The sequence below is a fragment of the Brachionichthys hirsutus genome, chromosome 10, assembly GCF_040956055.1.
Source record: "Brachionichthys hirsutus isolate HB-005 chromosome 10, CSIRO-AGI_Bhir_v1, whole genome shotgun sequence".
NCBI lineage: Eukaryota > Metazoa > Chordata > Actinopteri > Lophiiformes > Brachionichthyidae > Brachionichthys > Brachionichthys hirsutus.
Genome location: NC_090906.1, coordinates 8,565,593 through 8,586,289, shown reverse-complemented (window position 1 = coordinate 8,586,289; position 20,697 = coordinate 8,565,593). Strand labels below are relative to the sequence as shown.

Genomic DNA, 20,697 nt, shown 5'->3' with positions numbered 1-20,697 from the left:
TTATCTAAAATTACAATGCGTGTGATCTCTTTTGATTTTCTAATAATTGTAATTACTCTATTATTCCAAAAGGAATTATGAGGAGAAAAGCTGTGAGTACCTGTTTATGAAAATTGGACATCTTGATCGGGATCCTGTTCGCATCAAAATCACATTTCAAAATAAAATCTAAACCTCCCATTTTCTTAGAGAATGACCTTGAAATGTGTGACTACGTGGAATTTGGCTGTGATATAGATAGTCTTTAATACAGTTAATTCTTAATGTACCAACCACAGATAGACCAAAATCTGGGGCTTTAAAACCACCTTTATCGTAGTCCTTTACAAGCTGAGACCTACAATTATTTTCCACAAAAACTGGAACATAATTGTCTTAGTTTTATTAATATTTCTAGAAGAAATAATTAGGGTGGCAAGGATAAAGTAGTTTAAAATACCTCCTGCTTTAGATAAAGCGACTCTACCACAGATTGAGAGGTCTCTAATTAATCAGTGACCTAAGGATTTTTGCATATCTAATATACGATTGGAAATATTAGTGTCTTCCCTTCCAATTGAATTTTTTGATATTAATATTCCTAAATATTCCTAAATAACCTCATTGTTCCCACTGAGACCTTCTCATTTACACACATATACTCTGTTTTACTCCTGCTCACCTTCATTCCCGACAAAATCCTATAAAATAAAAACAAAAATGACAAAACCAGAGATACAAGGCCTTTGGGACGCTATTTGTCAACAATGTGAGATTAAAAACGTGACTAGAATTAAGAATTAGGTGCTACATGTTTTTTTCTAGGCTTTATCTGCAGAGGTGTTTCAAACATTTACAAGAAAGCCAGTTAAACTTTTACTCGCATGGTTAATTAGTCAGTGTTTCATGAGTGTTAGGAAGGATGTAAAGTGGAAAGACAGAAACACTTCACTGCACACCGGAGTGTTTAACATCCAAACTGCTGTTACAGAGCCAAACCTTTCAAAGCAGACCTTCTGACATGGCGGCGACGCATGGACTCAAGATTATGCTGCTTATTGTCTTGGAGAAAATGTTATTCACAAATTCTAAAGGTATTGTAACACTTGATATCTCTTCCTTCAGTTTGGAGATGAGAAAATGATTCTAAGCAAAAAGCACTAAATAGATGGATTATTTCAAATAATGACTGTTGTATGTAATCTTGCATTGTGTAAGACGTGCCAAACTGCTTTGATGAAAGGCTTTTTTTGGGGGGGGGGGGGATTCTGTGAGTTAAACAAATATTGGTCTTAAATATTAATCAATGAGATTGTGATTCTCTCTCAGGGAGAGTTCTGGAAAATGCAGATCTTTGCCACAAAACGGCAGTGAAGGAGGCTTTGTCTCTCTTCAGTTAAAAATAATAATAATAATAATTTACGGTAGCTTTCAAAACAAGTGTGTTTTTTTTGCATATAGAGTTCTCTGTAGAAAACACAAAGCTGATGCTGTCAATTTAACTTAACTTTCCATAGAAATGAAAATGCCATTCAACATATCTGCCAGAACATCAATTACAGTTTATACATAAACTGACAATAGCAATTGTGCATTTTATGATTTGGATGAAAAGATTTAAGATGGCTGGAGATTGTGGTGGATTTGATGTACAGTATATTGGACATGTCGGGCGAGCTCTCTGATCTCCAGATGTCTCCTCTTTAATAAAAGCTAGGGAAGCTACAAGAAGCTCTGACAAACTGATCCATGCCTGTACCATTGACTATATGCCAAAAGCAGTTTTACAGGGCTTTTGCAGATAGCATTAGTTTGCCTATTTCCAGCAGTGGTAACCTCTGTGGCCTAGAGAGCACTGAGAGTGTTCGCCAGCTGTGTCAGCCATGCACATCTGGAGAAGAAGAAGAAAACTGTGTTCCAGTAAAATCAACAGCTCAGATTTATACCAGACAATTAAACACAAGGCAACAGAGAGGAACCGATGCTTTTTTGCAAGATGTTTGCTTTTCCCAGAACAGTTTCATGCTGTTGTGAAATATAAGAAAAAGGGCCACACCAGTGATGTGGAGGGAAATTCCCAATCCCGGCACCCTGTGTTCTTGAAAGAGCAGCAGGAGTGTATTTAAGGTCAAATGGGAAAACAAAAGTGACAATGTGAGTGCAGCAGGAAGATATAACCAAAACAACATATTTCATGCAAATCATAATGTACCAATAGCAGTAATGTTTTTTTCTTGATTTCTGACCGTAGCTACACCCTCTGCGTCAGATGCCAATGTCACATGCCTCATCCCCGATGACTGCATCCTGCCCTGCAGCTTCAGGCCTACAGGAACGGTGGTCATTCACTGGTACAAGCAGCAAATCCCCGTGCACAGCTACTACTACAACAAGGACCAGTTCAGACTCCAGAACAAGCACTTCAGTGGACGGACCTGCTTGTTCAATTCCCACATCCCTTATGGAAATGCCTCTCTACTCCTCCGGAGGATCAAAGTTCAAGACAAGGGCAGATACAAATGCTACACAAGCACACGAAAGGGCAATCAGGAGATATTTGTCAACCTCGAGGTGAAAGGTCAGTGCAGTCACCATGTCAGCTATTTTACCCATTTTACTTTCTTGATTTTCCTCCTTGGTCTTAAATTGAATATTTCCACTGATTTATTTTTATATAGTTATCCATCATGAATATCTCTCTCTCTCTCTCTCTCTCTCTTGCCTTTTCTGCTTTTCCTTCTAGCTCTCATCCAATCAGTGAACATCCTGATGACAAATGAAATGGTCACCTGCTCCTCTCACAACATCTACCCCAGCCCCCAGGTAATATGGGCCACAGATCCACCCTCTGCCCGGGAAGCTCTGGACAATTCAGCCATGAAAACCACAGACCATAAAGGTCTGTTCACTGTGGAGAGCTCGCTGAGGATTCTGGGACATCTGTCCAACTGCACCTACTTCTGCTCCTTCGTAGCATCTGACAAGAGCCAAGTGTGGACGGCTTCTTGGACAAACCAAGGTAGGTTTTGGTTAGATGATGACATAGTGTCACGATGAAGGTGGCTTCTGAACAATAAAGCGAAACATCTTTTGTATCTTTCAGACGACATAACAAACAAAAGGGGTCAACAAATGTCCATCCCTTGCATCGCACCACGCAGCCTCCAGAATTTCTCTCTTACCTGGACCTTTACTGGATCCAGCGAACCCACTGTCATCTTGAGATACGACTCAAAAAGCAGACACACCTTTAACCTCTGGGAGGGTCAGGCCGAGCTGGATCGGGATCGGCTCTTTCTGGGAGATGGATCTCTTCTCCTTCACAAGCCAGAGATTGAGGAACATTCTGGGACTTACACTTGCACTTTCTTGGGCCTTCAGAGTCGAAGCATTGTTCAGACCATAGTGAACATCACCGCATTCCCAATAAGTGAGTGAGTTTTTTTTTTTTTTTATCCAAGAAAGAAAGCAGCAACAATTTACAAAAAAAAAAGAATTGTTCTGTGTTTTGCTCTTCAGGTGTGGATGAGCAAAGCGTGCCGAGGTTGTGGTGGAGCACCGCCGGCTCTGCAGCTTTCTTTTTGTTCACCGTCATCGTAGCTCTCCCTCAATGCATGAGGCAGAGAGGTATGTACAATAATCAGTCTGATATTAATGCCTCTGGAATGAAAGACTTCTGTATAACATATAGCGTACTCTGCTGTTAAGGTTCATTATTCCTTTGGATTCTCTCATCCTGGTACAGAAATGGAGACCAGAGCTGCCTCCAACAAATACAACGGAGCAGCTTTCCTTGAGGGCGGCCTTCACAAAGACCCGGGGGCCGCTTCGTACACAGTCACCCCCCGTGGAGTCGAACGCATTAGACTACAGGTACAGGTTGTTGAAGCGCAGGATCACCTGGCAGGCAATGCTCCAAGCATAGCAGAGAGCTGCTGCGTGGCTTCACCACCAGGCACTTTAAACAGGACATGAAAAGCAGCAGGACCCCAGGATGGAAATGCAATCCAGAGGAGGAGGGATTTGAAAACGCTAAACTTCAGGATTCTCATAACATAAACTTGCTTTCATGGTTTCACAGGAAACACTTGGGCATAAATGAACATGATGCAAATAGGTCGGAGGCAGAGAAACATAATAGCTGCCCTCAAAAGGAGAAGGGATCTGTAAAGCTAACTGACTGAATATCAAGTCCACATTATCGGCATATATATAGTACCTGTATTGTGCACAATTAAAAATATTTTTCTTAAAACGGCAGCAAATACATTTCAGCTTATTTTCATGTTTTTGAATTCATATGCTTTCCTTTAATAGTGTCTGTAGTTTGTTTGGTCAGGAATCGGCCATTCAGTTTTGTTACCGATAGCAGCTCTCTACTACCAGCCGTGCTAATCAATAATTCAAGGTTGATAATGTTCTGTAATGGTAGACAGAGGCCACAGGAGTAACACAGCGTGCATCGCAGGGTGAAGACACTGACACAAATCACACTCATGTCACCTCTTCAGAGATCATCTCTGCGTGTGCATTTATTCTATATAAGTGTGCGAGTGAAAGCAGGCAGTCTGTTATACTGTCGTTTCATGTACAGATTTAGAAGTGACTAAATAAAGTTTTGTTGTTTGAAAGAACATCGGGTGTGAAATCTGCCATTATAGACACAACCAAGTATGGCACAGTGAGGTGGAAGAGAACATGATGTAGGACATTTTTTACTTTTTTAGCCTCCGCCATGGAGGTTATGCTTTTCTTAGCATTTATCTGTCTGTCTGTCTCTCTCTCTCCATTTATCTGTCTGTTAGCAACATAATTCGACAAGTTACAGAAGGATCTTGTTGAAATGTTCAGGAAATGTTGGGAATGTTAGCAGGAACAGATGATTACATTTTGGTGACGATCCAGAAGAGGTCCTGGATTCTGGATCACTTTAAAAGTTTTGTTAACATTGCAGTCAATGCAGCTTCAAAATTAGTTCCTCAATATCTCGGTTAATAATTAATTAATAATAATAAAATATCATTAATTTTGGTCCCTGGCACAGTGAACCGAGATCTGAATGTGAACGCATATTGGTTACAGGATTAGCCCCACGCAGGAGAGACATAGCTCTCCCTCCAATATGTGGTGGAGACTCCAGAGTCAAATAGACTTCATGTATTTGTCAAAGATATTAAGTTATATCAAAGCAAATATTAGATCCAGATCTGTCATTGTGGAAAATCATCTTTTTATCGTTGTTGTTGTTTTACAAATTACTGTTAATTAATAAGCATACGGTTATTTCCAGGGTGAAGAAATTGGGTGGTATTACAGGTAGAACAGCGTCCCCTAGGAAACGAACAAACACAAACATATGTGATCGAGACTCAGTAGAAAAAAAGAGCAGAAGAATCTGATTTCCAAGCATTTGAGTCACTGTGACTCAGACCCCCCAATGATTGCCAGACTTGATTATCCGCCCTCTCTCACAATTTGACACCAATTCTTTTCTTCCATATTTCTCCCGGCTGTCCTTTTTAATTTTCCGCAGCGCTCTCTCACAACGCAGTTTTGAAACAACACAGATTTCAGGAAATGTTTTGCTGTGTGTGCTTCCCTCAGAATTGTTCTTGTTCTTTCAATATCCTTTGATCAGGACTGTTGTGATTAATACTTCAGCCCTCAATGACAATTAACTTCTCATGTTGGCAGGAACTTTGAAGTCTCAGTTTTCAAATGACACCCTCCTAAGATTTACATCTGCGTTTAAAAAGAAAAAAGACATTGCGTGTGTATGTGTGTGGGTGTGTGTGTGTGTGTGTGTGTGTGTGTGAGTTTATGACAAAGACCCCAGCTCTCTGTCTGGAAGCAATCATCAGTTTCCACTCCACAGCCCCCTCCCTATGATGTAATTGGAGTTTCTTGTACAGCGGTTCAAGGTTTTCAGGGGATTTTTCCAGAGTGTCTCTTCATTCATTCTCTCTGACCTTGTTCATTTATTCTCCACATTTGAATGACTTCTTACAGATTTCCTAAAGCAATGCAACATATGAAAGGATGATCAGAGCATGTTACATGCTCCTTCGTGCGGTTCTATGTAAACATCCCAAACCTTTTTTTTTTTTTGCTTTTGCGAGGGGGGGGAGGGGGGGGGGGGACTGAGGATGGCAATGCTGGGGCCTCTTTCTGCCTGCACATACTGCTGAAATCAACTTTTCCTTTTGCATAACTTTGAAAATGAATGCCCACCCACTTGAATCCATAAATGAGGTTTTCAATGTTAACATTTTATATTTTTTCCTGACCTCATTCGGGATCAAATCCAGAAGACATTTTGCACGATAGTGGAAAAAAAAAACCTAACCACACAGGGTGAGGCTGCGTCCTCTGTCCTTGCCCTCTTGTCATATACAATTCTCTGCCTAACCAGAGGGGGGCAGCAAATGAGCCCCCCTGGTCTAAGCAGAGTGGTGGGAGGAGAGAGGAGGGGAGAGGGTCTCCTGTCTAATCCTTTGTCATGGGAAGACTTGATGCAGAGAGAGAAAGAGGGAGAGGGAGAGGAGCCCCAGGAGCAGCAGACTTACCAGAAAACTATGTGAACCAACAGAAAACTCAGGTCAGTGGCTTTTATTTCATGCAAGAGTCGATTCAGACAGATCATAATGCCTTGGTGGATGCAAGCGCTGATTCCAGAATCACAAGGATGCGTTTAGTGTCATTAGTTAGACCACAGAAACCTTTTTAAAGTGAAGTTTAAGTATTCAAACAAAATACATCACTGCATACTAATATATAAGCTACACAGACTGGGAAGTTGTAGAGCAGTTCATGAAATTAGAGAAACACAAACAAGTAACTTGTAAGTAAGTAAAATGAGTTTAAATATTTCCACTGACTGAACTTTTCTGGTGAATTGTTGAAAACGTAAAGAAACAGCGGATGACAGGTTAAAAAAATAAATAAAAGCATCGGTCTGTTTGCCACATTCCTGTGTGTGTTTGCATAGATGTGTGTGTGCGCATGAATGGATTCAAAATGCCAGATGTTAAATTGGAATATTGTTAAAACAGCACAGTAATTCTGGAGTTAGTTTTCAGAAGTCTCTCTTTCAATACTGTTGTTGTTGTTGTTTTTTATTCAAATAAAAGCACAAGAAAATTCTTGCAAGTTTGAAATGGAAACAATAGTCAGTCACTGGACTGGACTTATTGATCTTAAGGTGAATGTCCTCTGCGAGCCTCTGAAGCTGAGCTGTGTTTGTCTGGATGATGAGTAATGACATTTGAGCCTTTTCACAATCCGAAAGTATTTAGGTCAAAGTGCTCGATAAAAACCTGCTATCAGTGGTCATTCGTCAAACTGCTTACATTCTGACGTTAAACATCCGAGCCTCCGGCTGATGCTGTAAAAAACTGCAGTTCCCCCCTCTCTTTTCAGGCGGTCTCTAGAATGAACTCATGCTGATTGATTGTGTGACTGTGTAAAAGGATACCTTGCTTCCTGTAAGCCCTCTCTCCAGACAGCCCGACAGAAACCCCATCTGAAACCATGTGTGTGTGTGTGTGGAAACGCTCCGATTTTTGAAATCCCTCCATTGTACCAATGTAACCTCTTATGTCGTCACTCAGTCTCAAATCTTGAGGATATTTTTCTTTGATTTTCTTTGCATAATGATTTGTTTAGCGTCGATCGTTCCCAGAAGAGAGTAAGTCTGTCTGTGTTGTTGGCAGCCTGACAGCTTCAGTGGAAAAAGCTGTGGCTGGGTTGTTTTCATCAACATCCAATTTAGTGGCTCATTTATGACACAATTTATAATTTATTCAAGTCCAAAGTGAAGAAGAACTTAATTTATCATGACATGGAATAGTGACCAGTGCAAATATTATTATTATTTTTTTGATAATTACCTTTCAGTCACTGGTCTAATGGCTCCATTATGAGCTACACTCCACAGCTAACCTTTAACTATAGGCCGAAGCCCTAACTTTTGCTGCTGTCTTAGTGGGAGTGGGGCACTGATGGAAAACTGGTCAAGAGTTGGGATCTCATTAAGCAAATTTTATTGCTTACTTTGCGCCAACACGAAAAGGTTCCTCCAGATCTGCTTTTCTACTTAGTCTTAAGGGGGAAAAAATTGTCCTGGTTAAATATGCACATCTGAAATATCTTGAATTGAATTGAAGTAATGCTGCAAGTCTCTAGAGAATGAGATTAGAATGAGGGCCACAGGGTATTGATTCCTTGAAAATGACGCTGCTTTATGATGGTACACTGTATATTTGTATTCCATCACCATTAAGATGAAGATTTGACAGTTTTATACAGTTATGCTGATGGTTGTGAGTTTCACCTTGATTTCTTCTTCTCATGGAGAAAGCATTTCGGGGGCCGGCTGACTTCTACATCCTCAGACTGACTCGAAGGGCTTCAGTGTGATGAAGAGTATGCTTCCTCCCAGGAGTGCTGTTGCCACTCTGGGTTATGGCTCTGGTAAGACATCAGTCAAGATAATGTTTTCATTTTTATTTTATGTTTTATTTATTTTTATTTGGATAATCACAAGCTACAGCAACATTAGCAGCTGAATGATGACAAAAAAAAAAAAGGTAAATACACACACGCAAAAAATAGTAATCTGCAATCACGATTTGTTTTTTAATTACCATAAATTCCAACAATCTGTACAACAACCTGTTTCCTTCAGTTTGAAGGAGAAGAAAAACTGTTGTTATAAAGCCCGATCGTAAATGGAAGGAACCTCAGGGAGAGCCATAAAGAGATCCCTTCTTCAGGAAGGCAGTGCAAGTTGCACGTACTCACAAACAAAATAAATACTCTACCTGTTACAGGTCGGAAGATCTGTGACGCATAAAAATTATATTATTCTACGAGAGTAAACGTGGATCACGAGGCTGAACTCTTTAAGGTGTCGCCAAGTAACATCAGCATCAGGAGACCCTCTGGTTTACTTTGAAAAACGATGAGCTGATGAAACACTTAATATTCTGAGATTTTAGCATGAAACGGAAGAGCACAGCTTCAGGACGGCTCCTTGTCAAAACAGTGGAATGCATTATTCTTTCATGAGGGCTGAGAATTCATTAATGAGGCAGGAAGTGGGCTTTCTTCATAACACATGAACTCTGTAAGAATGTTTATTCAGCGCCCAGCGCCCATGCTGCAGGAAAACATCCTCACGCTGCTTCGCAGGACCTTCGGTCCGCGGAGTGCGTCTTCTTGAAGTAGAGACTGAGACGCATTCCGGTTTGTCCTCGACCATTCTTCCATTTTTAGAAGAAGCTTAGCCACTGATCTAGCCAATGTTTGTATTGGGCTCAGAACTGTAAGAGCATACATTCTTCACTCACACACACACACACATACACAGATAGATATTTTCTTGAACTGAGCTTGTGCTTTCAACAGAAGTCATGTTATACGGAGCTCTCATACCTTGTCTAAATATAGCTAGGATTTCATGCTCTGACAACTTTGTATTTTTTCAGACTGTATTAAGATTGAACAAAGTGGTGCTGGCTCAGTGGGCGGGACGCTGCTGAGGGGCTCCCGCTCCAAGGCAGAGCTGCAGGAACTGATGGAGACACTGCAGCGGAGGAAGAGTGCTCTGGAGGCGAGTCTGAGGGCTGCTGATTGCAGCCGTAAGTACCTGAGCGTGCCTTCACCTGTGGGATCCCACCCTACCCGGCCGGTGTCACTCCTCGGCAACGCCGACAGGCCTCCATCTGCTTCCAGAGCATTCTCCTACATGACCAGCAGCAGCGTGCCTCCGTCACCTCGCCAAGGCGAACGCCAGTTGAGCCACAGCGGCTTGCTCCGCCACACCCATTCTCGTCACCAGTCACAAGACAGTCTGCCTCTCTCTGGAGGATCAGAGGGAAGCGCCCTGCTCTCCTCCTATGGCCAGCCCTTACCTCGTTCTCCCAGGGTCAAAAGTGGAGCGGCCAGTGTGCCGTCCAGCCCTCGCATGGGCCGCCGGCCTTACTGTCAAGGCAAAGCTGGAGGGGAGTCCCGACAGAGAAAATACTCTACTGGTTCGCTCAACAGCCTTGGTATGCACAGCCGCTCCCTGCCACGGCTGCACAACGCAGCAGACCCCCCTGCTCTGTCGCTGCCATCACGCCACTCCGTCGGCTCCCACAGAGGAGTGGGGTCAGCAGGGCCACGGCACAGTCTCTCCTCCCTAGAGCAACCACCAGATGTGACGGTGCCAGCCAGCATGCCCAGCACTCCCAGGAGGGCCAGCTTGGCTTCCCTGAGCTCTCTGGGAGTTGACCTGGATGGGACGGGGTTGGATCTAGGCTTCGGAGAAAGGAGGTTGTCCTTTGGGAAGGGTGGGCTAAGTCCGGGGCAGAGGGTGGGTAGCATCAGCTCTCTGAATGGCAAGGAGGAGCTTAGAGACTATCACCAGCACCAGAGAGATGAGCGACTCAGAGAACAGAAAGTCCAGAGATTGGTGAGTTGTTTAAAAATCTAATTCATGCAGTTTTACAATATTTATGAAAACAACTTGCCCGTGCAACATCATCAAGTATGGCTCCTCCGGTCAATAGGAGTGCCAGCGCTTAGAGACGATCCTGAACTTGTGCACTGAGTTGAGCCACGTGGAGAGAGAGCCAGCGGGCTCGGCCGTGTCAGACCTGCAGAAGATCAATAAGGAACTGGAGAAGCTGCAGGTGTCGGATGATGATGAGTCAGTGTTCTCTGACTCGCCCGGCAGCACTGCTCCAGAGAGCTGTCCTGGGAGCAAAGCCAGGCAGTTTCAACTCGCCGAGGAGCAGCAGGTCAGTCAGCGTATGCAAAGCGGCTACAGGGAGGCCAGGTCCCATTCGCCTGCTGTCAGCCTGAGCAGCAGCGTCGCCTCGCCCGCCACCCACCACAGGAACAAAGTAAGTCACGCCAGTCGAACGATCCTTACCAGCCCTAACCCCTCGCTAAAATCCTATTTTAAATGTTAAAAAAATATGTACAAAACTCATTTGCTGGAAGGATTTGGTCCTCACGACATGGCTGGTTGTCTGTCTCTGTGTTGCCCTGCGATGAACTGGCGGCTTGTCCAGGGTGTACCCCGCCTCTTGCCCATTGACTGCTGAAATAGGCTCCGGCTTGGCCCATGACCAGATAACGGATAAAGCGGTTGGAAAATGAATGAATGAATGAATGGATGGATTTACAACAGAGCAACAGAAACATTTCCTGTTTATGCAGGTCAATCAGACAGGAATTCACATAAGATCTCCTCACAGCGGCATTTGAGCTCATCTCTCCTGCCGACAAGCCTCGCTTTAAATGCAGGAAAACATGAACATGTCTGATTCACAAATGCAGACTAATGAAATACTATGGCCTCAGACACGTTGTCTCTGCCACTGTCTCAGCCGCAGTGGTTAGAGTCGCTGTCTCTGTTAAAGTGGGGTAACTGCAGAGCGGTATGTCTGGTTTTAATGAAGAAGCCTACTTTTGTTGCAGCACTTAGCCATTAAAACTCTTACAGGAGGAGGGGGACAGGAAATGACTTTATCCCACTGAGAATTTGTTTGAGTGTGTGTGTGTGTGTGTGTGCGTGTGTGTGTGTGTGTGTACAAATGGAAGAATGCTAGTGTATATGTATAGCAAAGGGCTATGGTTTTCCAGATGTCGAATGGATGGGCGACGTTATGAAAATGAAAATGTAGCTAACACAGAAACGCAGGCAATCATGCAATCTTTGTATTGTGAGAATTTTTAACACGCTAGAGTTCATACAGGTTGGATTTCCACGCTGAGCCCCGTCATGTCTGCAGCGTGTCCATAGTGACAGGGTTTACGGACGCCAAACGCCCTCTCGTCACGTATCTGCTGCGTTCCTCAGAGCGGCGTGCGAGATCTCTGACATCTGGAATACTATAAATCACATGAGCTGTTTTCCAAATGAGCCTCTGCTCATCCTGACTCCTGAATGGAAGAATACCTGATAATACTGCATCTCTGTATGAATGAGTATTTGTAGACTGTTAGAGTACGCTGAAAGACGTAGGAGTACTTTGGTATGACTGGCAGTGGAGGAGTGCACCGATACAGATTTCCATTACACCAAGTGGAAAAGAATTTTGTTGTCAGGCATCCAGCTTTGGAGGAGTTAAAGCAGCAGCTGTCAGCTAATTCTGCCGGCTGGGTCCGTCTCATTTAACAATATTCTAGAAAGAAAATAAAAGGTTTCTCATTTTAGAGAGCCTATTTACGATCACCAAGAGAAAACGCCATCGTAAACTTCACCGCGTAGAATATTTATGTGTACTTAGCTCTACACGTATTTATTAACAAAGTCAGAGGCAAGTATTTATATGCATCCCTGATGTCACGACAGCTTTTGGAGAACATGCAGTTGAAACAAGAAGTAACACACATAGAAGAAGAGAGGATCCAGGTCCTGAACAACATCGAAGAGCTGGAGCAGAAGATCAAAGACTTGGACAACCAGATGGAGGAGTCCGTCCGAGAGGTACGCTGCAGATCCCCCCCCCCACACACACACACACACACCCCGGCGGCGTCACGGTACTGGCTGTTATCTCCCGCCGGATGAACTGATGGCCTCTTGATAAACTCATCACAACCAATCATGAATAAAAGCATTAGAGATAACTAATAATGATGATAATGTGATTGAAATTCAAATATGTACATATTTGAGTATGGTATATAGTATTAGTAACACACATATATAGTATATGTACATATACACATCGGTAAACTAAATTCACATTTTGCTAAGAAATTATTTATTAATTGTAATACAACTAATAACTGTAATTAACTAAGATATTTGGGGGGGGAAAGGTTTTTCGAAATGCAGAATCTGTTTTTTTACAACTCTGTAATTTTATCTGTTTCCGTTTGAAATTTCAGCGGGTTTCTCTTCCAACATTGCCAACCCTTCAATTTCCTGAAAAGCTGCCGAGCAGATTTTATTGTGATCCTGCTAAAACACAAATAAACAAAGACATAAAAGATTGTCTTTTTTTTAATTTCTTTTTAGTAACCGTATAGTCGCCACGGCTTTTTGCTTTCCTTCACCTCGCTGCTGTTTCCTGCAGGTGGAGGTGGAGTGCGCTCTGCTGGAGGGGGAACAGGAGTCTGAGGGGGCGCAGCTGAAGAGGGAAAAGGAACATCTGGAGCAACTTAAAGAGAAAATTCAGAGTGAGAAGAAGAGCCACACTGAGAAATCAGAGGTAAATAAAATGGCATTGAAGTCACAAAGTTGGAGTCGCCAACTCACCTCTGCTGCATGTTTTTAGCTGACAGGAGTGCACCAAGACACAGGCTGCTTTTTCATTCTAATAAATGTGTTTCTTTTTGCACTTTTATTCTCTCTCTTGATCTGGTTTTATCTCATCCTCATTCAATGTCTGTTTCAGTCTTGGTACCGCTCAATCCAAAATGTGAGAAGAATCAGAATCGTAATCGATTTAATGGCCATTGTCAGTGAAAGGATTCACAAAGTCTGTCTCGGATTGTGTTGAAAATGAATTCTGCAATGCTTGGAAGAATATAAAATCTGCACAGTGCTTTAAACCGTAATTAACCGTATGCACCAATGGCGGGGCCTGCAAATTAGCTTGGGGGCAAAAAAAAATAATGCAATTGTGCCAGTACTTTTACTTCATGATTGGAGTACTGCATTTGTCTGTGTTGTTTCTAGGATACAGAGGAGCAGGCAAAAAGTTTGGAGGATCTGGAGTTTCAGAAGCTGGAAAAAGAAGTCAATCAGAGCGAGGAAAAGGAGAAACGGAGCCAACAGCTGCTGCAGGAGATCGCCGAGTGTCAGCGTCTCACAATCACACGCAAGGTAGACTGAGTGAGTTCTACGAGTATGCATGTAGCATGTGTGCATGTTTGACCCTGCAGTTAGTGCAAGCGCTGCACAATGGAATGTATCCCTTAGTTCAGGTAGATCTAAAATATTAGAGCTGATTGTTAAGTACATTTTCATAGTAACACACTTTTTCTTAATGCTCCTGGAAGTTCAGGCTCTTTATCTCACTTGCACGTTTCAGTGATAGCACTAAAGAGATCCTCTTGTTCTAGAGGCAGACTTTCCATCAATAGCCTTTAGAAATGAAAGCACCCAGTTAAGTGCTGTTTATGCCTCTAACGTTATATTACTATTTTTTGGCTTTTTGAAATTACTACAATGTGGTTTGTTGTCGTTAATCTTGCTACAGGTTGTGCATGAAAATAAAGCTGCAAAATTGTGAGATTTGCAACACAAAGCATGAACTAATTACAAGAAACTACAATACCAGCAATGGTAAGCATGAAATAACTATTTGCATAGTAATCAACAAAGAGAGAATTAACTGATTATTCAATCAGGGGCAAAGCGATCAACAGAAGACAGAAACCGGCAGAGGTTATTCCTGTAGCCATAGGAAAACAAAAATCTTACATCCTAAAATTGGAATTTTGCACCTGTCGACTTTGTTGCTTCTTCGGAATAAACCACATCTGCACACACAGTTTTGCCTCAAGTGAAGGTGCAGAATATTTTGTATTGATGTGTTGTTGTTTTCTTTTTATCACAGGAGAGAATCATGACGCTGAAGAAACAGTCGTCGCAGATTACTTTGCAGGCTCAGCAGGAAAGAGAGAATTTCCAGAGAGAGAAGAGCAACCTACTCATCATGCTCCAGAAGGCAAGAACAATCTTTGCGTGTGGACTTTGCAAACTTTTAATTTTATTTAACTCTTTCCTCATCTCTGCAGGAGAGAGAGAAGCTGACGTCTTTGGAAGGAAAATATGCAGCGTTGTCTGAGGATCAGACGTTCAGCACCAACCCTGTAGCCGTCACGGAGGTGAGCGTCGGCTACAGATTTACTTCATCCATCCACCAGGAGCCGGGAATGACCCATGGCCTTGATGCCTCTCATTAGAAGAAGCCCTGTTATTCTAACCAGCTCCTGATGTCTGTGATCTCTGCAGCATCTGCACTCTCTGAAGGAAAGGAGAAGAAGCAGCAAGGAAAACTCCTCCAATCCAAATGACAGCCTACCTCACAAGAGGAGTCAGCAGCTCATCGCCTGCTATGGCAGATCCCTGGGGCGTGCACTTCCTCCCAGGGTGAGTACTGCCTCCGCCGAGGAGGTTATGCTTTTGATGCCGTTTGTCTGTCTGTCTGTTTGTTAGCACGATTACAGGATAGATCTTAATGAAAAGAAATCTGAAGATGAGTCTTGGACTAATTTAGATCCCATTCAAGTTTGAGAGCGATCCTCTGGATGCAAACAAATTCTGTATTTTACTTATAATGTAGGCTTTTTCAAAAACAAAAAATAATAATTTTAACATTGAAAACCTTATTTATGGATTAAAAAATCAGTTAAAAATACACAATTTACTTTTACTTTTCACAGTTGGTGTAAAAAGATACCAAGAACAATTTAAAACCTCAGATGATGACCCAGATCACCATGTGGATGGTGCCAATCTAATTACAAGGGGAATGAGCTGCTTGGCGGAGGTCTGCGCTCCCTGAGTGCTTTTTTAGTATTTATTTATTTTCATTTTTTCGGTTGGATACAATGAGACCAAACCAAATGTTTCAAATCTTGAAAATGAGTTTTGGAAAAATTATGTTCAATCATACTTCAAGCAATAATAACTCAACGTTTCAAAACTTCTCCAAAGTGGCACATTTCTGATAAGCAGTTTGAGTATTGCGAGGCTTGCTGCTTCTACTTGCTCTCCTCGTGTGCATCCAGAACTTTTCTTCCCTGGAGAACGACCCGCCCAAACAGGAATTCTCAGTTTCAGTCTGCCTCGTTGCACCCGTCCAGCTCATGAAGCGCTTTGCAGTTGAGAACAGATATGCCATTGGAAGGTCACAGGGTCTGCTTCTGAACAGTATACCATTCTGTCCTCCTCAGACCCACCTACCTCTGTCACAAACTTCCAGCTGTGGCAGCATCATCCCACAAGGCTTCAGCTTCACCAGCCGCCGGCTCCCAAAGAGTGAGTCGGAGCATTGGGCTGTCATATCTAGTCTGCATCAGATTGTTCTGTGTGTGTGTGAGACCAAGCTTGAGACCGCACACATTATCAGGACAGGAAATACACAAAGGGAGCCACACCCGGGCCACACCTGAACAGAAACACTACACTAGATGGCAGTGTGTGGTTTGAGGCAAATTAAAGCATGCGTAATCCTCCAACGTTTCATGAGTATAATTCAACAGATAAGTGTAATGACGTTTTTGAGAGACATGGCTGGAAAATAAAAGTCTTGCCAGAATCCCCAACAGAAAGGAGGAGGTTGAATGATGCATTTGAATTGGGGCGATATCAACAATACCATTTGCACATTAATCCTTGTTTTGTTTGAAGATTTAATATTCTACTAAAAATAAAAATGAAAAATGTAATCAACGTAATGGAGCAAAAGCTTCCGTCATCTTTCTATCCAGAACAGTTTGTAACCGCTCCAAACATAGTTTAGTAGGGATATAAGCTACAACATGATGCCATTACATCATGCATGCCGAGGGTGATTCCACTTTGCCGCATCATATTCTTGCCTTCCAGCAAGCGGCAGCCACGCGCACACGAGTGAAGACCGACAGCGAAGGAGTGATATTTGCAGAAGGATGATGTCTGAGTCCAGCGTCTTCTTGGACTCCTTCTCCTTCCCGGACAACAGCCTGACGTCCGATACCGTCAGTGGGGGCAGCTCGGACAGCCTGGAGACCAGCTTCTCTGCCTGCTCCCCAGATAACATCTCCAGGTTAGAGACATAAAGACGCGCAGGCACAGCGAAAACCTGCGAGCAAGGAGAAAAGGAACATTATTTTTAGAAGAGAGACTCGAGAATAAAGGCTGCAAAGGATATTCAGGATGATCTAAGGAGCGAGACACAACAGGAAGTGCTTTTGAAGAGGCTGCCATGTGTCAGATCAGAGAGAGCTTGATGCACGTTCAGGAGAAATCAGAAATCTGGTTCTGCTTGCGTTTGACAAATTCTTTTTTTTCCATGCTTCCATCAGTGCCAGTATGTCCAATATGGTAAAGATTGAGGAGATGGAGCGTTTGCTCCGAGAGGCCCAGGCTGAGAAGCAGAGGCTCCTTGAGCATCGGGTACAGTGTCGAACCGAAGCGTAACCTCGTGTGTGTGTGTGTTTGTTTGATGATGGATCACATGCATTTTACATAATGTGGCCGGCGCAGGAACGTGAGATGGAGATGCGCAGGCAGGCCCTGGAGGAGGAGAGAAGAAGACGGGAGGAACTGGAGAAACGGCTGCAGGAGGAGACGAGCAGGAGACAGAGACTTGTGGAGAGAGAAGTGAAGCTCAGGGAGAAACAAAGGTCACAGGTAGTCACACAAAAAAACACTAAACGAATGACTGGTGATGTTTTTGCTGTTACCTTCACATAACACTCCTTACAAAAGTGTTTACGTTTGTCTCCCCCCCCCCCCCCCCCGTAGTCTCGGCTGTTGACTCGCTACCTCCCCGTGAGGAAGGACGAGTTTGATCTTCACGGCCATATTGAGGCAGCTGGACACAACCCAGACGCCTGCTTCCACCTGGCCATCACAGACAAAACCTGCCGAGGATTTCTGGTCAAAATGGGCGGCAAGATAAAAACCTGGAAGAAGCGCTGGTTCGTCTTCGACCAGAATCGGAGGACCCTCACCTACTATGCAGGTGAGCCACCCGATGTCAGATTAATCTGCGTGTCTAGAATGGGCGCCGTCAGATCGTTCACTTTTGTGTTTCCCATTCTCCACTGCAGACAAACATGAGACAAAGATGAAAGGAGTCATTTACTTCCAAGCCATAGAGGAGGTTTATTATGACCACTTAAAGAACGCTCACAAAGTAAGTCATCTTGTGTCCATGTGTGTGCATGATTTTAAGCATGTGGCATCATGCAAACGTGCCTCATTGTCTTTGAATGCTGTTGACATCTGTTTATCCTCGACTTTTCTCTCCTTTTATTCCACCCACTCATGTACGACCCCCCCCTGTATCCGTTATGTATCCTTTTTCTCAAAATTGCGTTCGCCTACACCCCCCCCCCCTCAGAGCCCCAATCCCTCCCTGACCTTCAGTGTGAAGACCCACGATCGGGTGTACTACATGGTGGCTCCGTCACCTGAGGCCATGCGTATCTGGATGGATGTCATGGTTACGGGCGCCGAAGGGCAGATGCATTTCATGGTGTAACTGATCCCGACCGATCAGTTACACTAAATCTAAATCACATGAAAATTAAGCTGTTTTCTGCTGGTCTCGTACTGTTGTCCGTTATTTTATGTTTGGTTTATTGAACACTTGAAACCATTTAAATGATCAGAAATCAAACAGGCTACATTTAAAATGATTATCCCTCTCTATTGCAGACGCATCTGTCCCACAGCTTTCTATTAACAGTAGCTTAAAGAAGTTAGTGATTCCAGTATGTTGTTTAACTTGTAGGTCCATCTCTGATTCTTTACTGCCTTCCTCTTCTCTTTGTTGTCTGGTCGCTACAATCCATTTGTATCTGAGTCAGATTTATATGCATGTGCTTTTTTTTTAATTATTATTTTTGTATCTGTTTGTTCCAATAATTTGTGTGACTATTATTGTGCATTATTTAGCTCAAGCATTTTGATGTGTTTCCTGGCTGCCAGTATAAGCTCCCCTTCTATGCTCAGTTAAATTTGGGCTTTTCTTTACATGTGGAAATTTGATTAATTAAAGTGATTATAGAACTTTTTTTACATTTTAGTGTTATGAACGATTGGTCTTTTTGATAAATATTTCAAAGGGAGGCCTGATGTATGCAGCAGCGACGCGATGCTCGCTGCGACACCTTCCTGTTCCATTATGCTGTGTCACCAACAGAGGGCGCTAGTGCAGCGTCATTGCACTGAAATGACGTAATGCTCTGGCCAGTTATGCAGTTAAATAAATGTGCAGATACTGGAAGAGATCAGCATCTATTCTAGGATGTCTAGTAATCAGATATGTGCATTACAAAAAACACACATGTAGTATGGAAGCTATCGAAGCAAATCTTAAATCATTGATGGGATGATATGTATCTGTAGAATTATCCTTTGGATATGTTAACATACATATATTTGATCTATATATTATTTGACTGATGATTGTCTGCTAGTATTTGATAATGAAAGAAAAGTAAGTGAGAGGCTGTTGGTTTGCAGACTGTTTTTAGTCACATTGTCATCCACAACATGAGACACAAGCCTTTAATCCAAACCAATGGCTGCATTTGAATGCTTTTACAATTTTATATGTTGTGTATTTTAGAGCTATATTAAAGGGTTGTTATTTTTTACATTTTCTGGAAAAACGTATGAATAAAGAATTCTGTAATAACGGCATTTTTGTATAAAGTGGTGGATTGATGGAGTCTTTTCTGAGTTTAAATATTGGACTGCAGAAATGGAGCTTCAGGAATTAAATGCAACAACATGCTGTGTTCCCATGGATACTGAAAACCTCAGCAGTATTTTAACACTATTATGTAATATATGACCGTGGGAATTAGTAACCTTATTATATAATGCATCAAAGTGCTCCACGTATGACAGTAAAATTGCACTGAAGGATAATTTAACTAAATTATTCTATGGCTGAAGTATAATTGCTTGTTTAATGTGAATGAGCATTAAAAAGGCCTTCCTTTTTAAACTCCTCCTCCAAACACTCATTGGTTGACCTAATGGGGTTGGCATGGAAACACAGGCAGATGCATGCTAAAGAAGGTGCACCATTTCTGTTCTAGCTGTTGTTGTGTGTGTGAAAGCCACATTGCAGAGGAAGATTATGTGAATTGAAATTGAGAGAGGGCAATATTCCCGGAATGTATTTGTCTCAGTTTTCTATTTAAAACTGTAGAATTATATCAGAAGTCCCCTGTAATGGACAGCGGCAAGTATTCTATCACAAAGCTGCAAACTGCATGCAGTTCAAGACCGTTTTAATCCCACATTGCACCAAGAAACAAACCTGTGTTGCCTCAGAGCCTCGGGGAGGGGGGGGGGGGGCTGTTCTGTTCCCAGGGAGATCATTTGACCCGCTTGTAGTCCGTGTAAGCACCTGATGTTCTGAAATCCTCATTCTTTTCTGAGGCATGTGTTGGTCTTCTCTTCATAGCTCGCAGGCCTTGGCTTCATGAAGTAAACAACCCTTGTCCAATGCTTTTCTTATGGTGAAAGAAACACTCTGTCCTTTACTCTTTCTGCCTCATGCTTGAGGGTTTAAGCTCTGACTTTTAAACAGAGTTGAGTTTTATTTTATTTTTCCCTGATTCTTTTCATAGCTCAGTTCAGCCGTTTGTGTATAAATAATTGTCCACACTTTGTTCTTGTCCAACTCATATTCAGGGAGGGACATTAATCAGCAGAGGCATCTGGGGCATTTCACACTAAGAATAGCAATGACTCACATTCCCGAACCCTTTTCTTGATAATAAGGCGTGCATGTTGAGCATTTTCCTTTGCAGCTGATTGGCTGGACTCTGCTGGCATTCATGTGCTTGCTATTCAGGTCAGTGAGCTTGGAGTGTGAATGATGTCGGAGCAGCGTTCCTACGAGGACGCTCTGACCGCTCTGCAGCAAGATGGCAAACCGGTGTGAGGATCGGACCTTTCTCTTTCTCGTTTAGATGGTGGAGCTATGGAATCGCTCCCATATCTGTAACCCATTATATCATGCAGAAAAGAACCAG

At 42.8% G+C, this 20,697-nt stretch overlaps 1 protein-coding gene across 1 annotated transcript; it reads left to right on the top strand.

Moving 5' to 3' along the window:
* The first annotated feature begins 8,396 nt into the window (after nt 1-8,396).
* Nucleotides 8,397-18,182, top strand: LOC137900479 (pleckstrin homology-like domain family B member 2). Its single transcript, XM_068744571.1, has 16 exons — nt 8,397-8,451; nt 9,468-10,435; nt 10,533-10,868; nt 12,326-12,460; nt 13,056-13,190; nt 13,661-13,807; nt 14,544-14,654; nt 14,725-14,814; nt 14,942-15,079; nt 15,886-15,970; nt 16,541-16,739; nt 16,999-17,089; nt 17,180-17,326; nt 17,441-17,660; nt 17,749-17,834; nt 18,042-18,182. The coding sequence occupies exons 1-16, from the start codon at nt 8,397-8,399 to the stop codon at nt 18,180-18,182; spliced, it is 3,084 nt and encodes a 1,027-aa protein (XP_068600672.1).
* The last annotated feature ends 2,515 nt before the right edge of the window (nt 18,183-20,697 follow it).

Bases quoted from the DNA above. Each gene is read 5' to 3' on its own strand.
- LOC137900479 (XM_068744571.1), top strand. From the start codon at position 8,397: ATGAAGAGTATGCTTCCTCCCAGGAGTGCTGTTGCCACTCTGGGTTAT. The intron at 10,869-12,325 runs GTAAGTCACGCC...ATGTCACGACAG, and splicing joins CCACCCACCACAGGAACAAA to CTTTTGGAGAACATGCAGTT. The intron at 13,191-13,660 runs GTAAATAAAATG...TGTTGTTTCTAG, and splicing joins GCCACACTGAGAAATCAGAG to GATACAGAGGAGCAGGCAAA.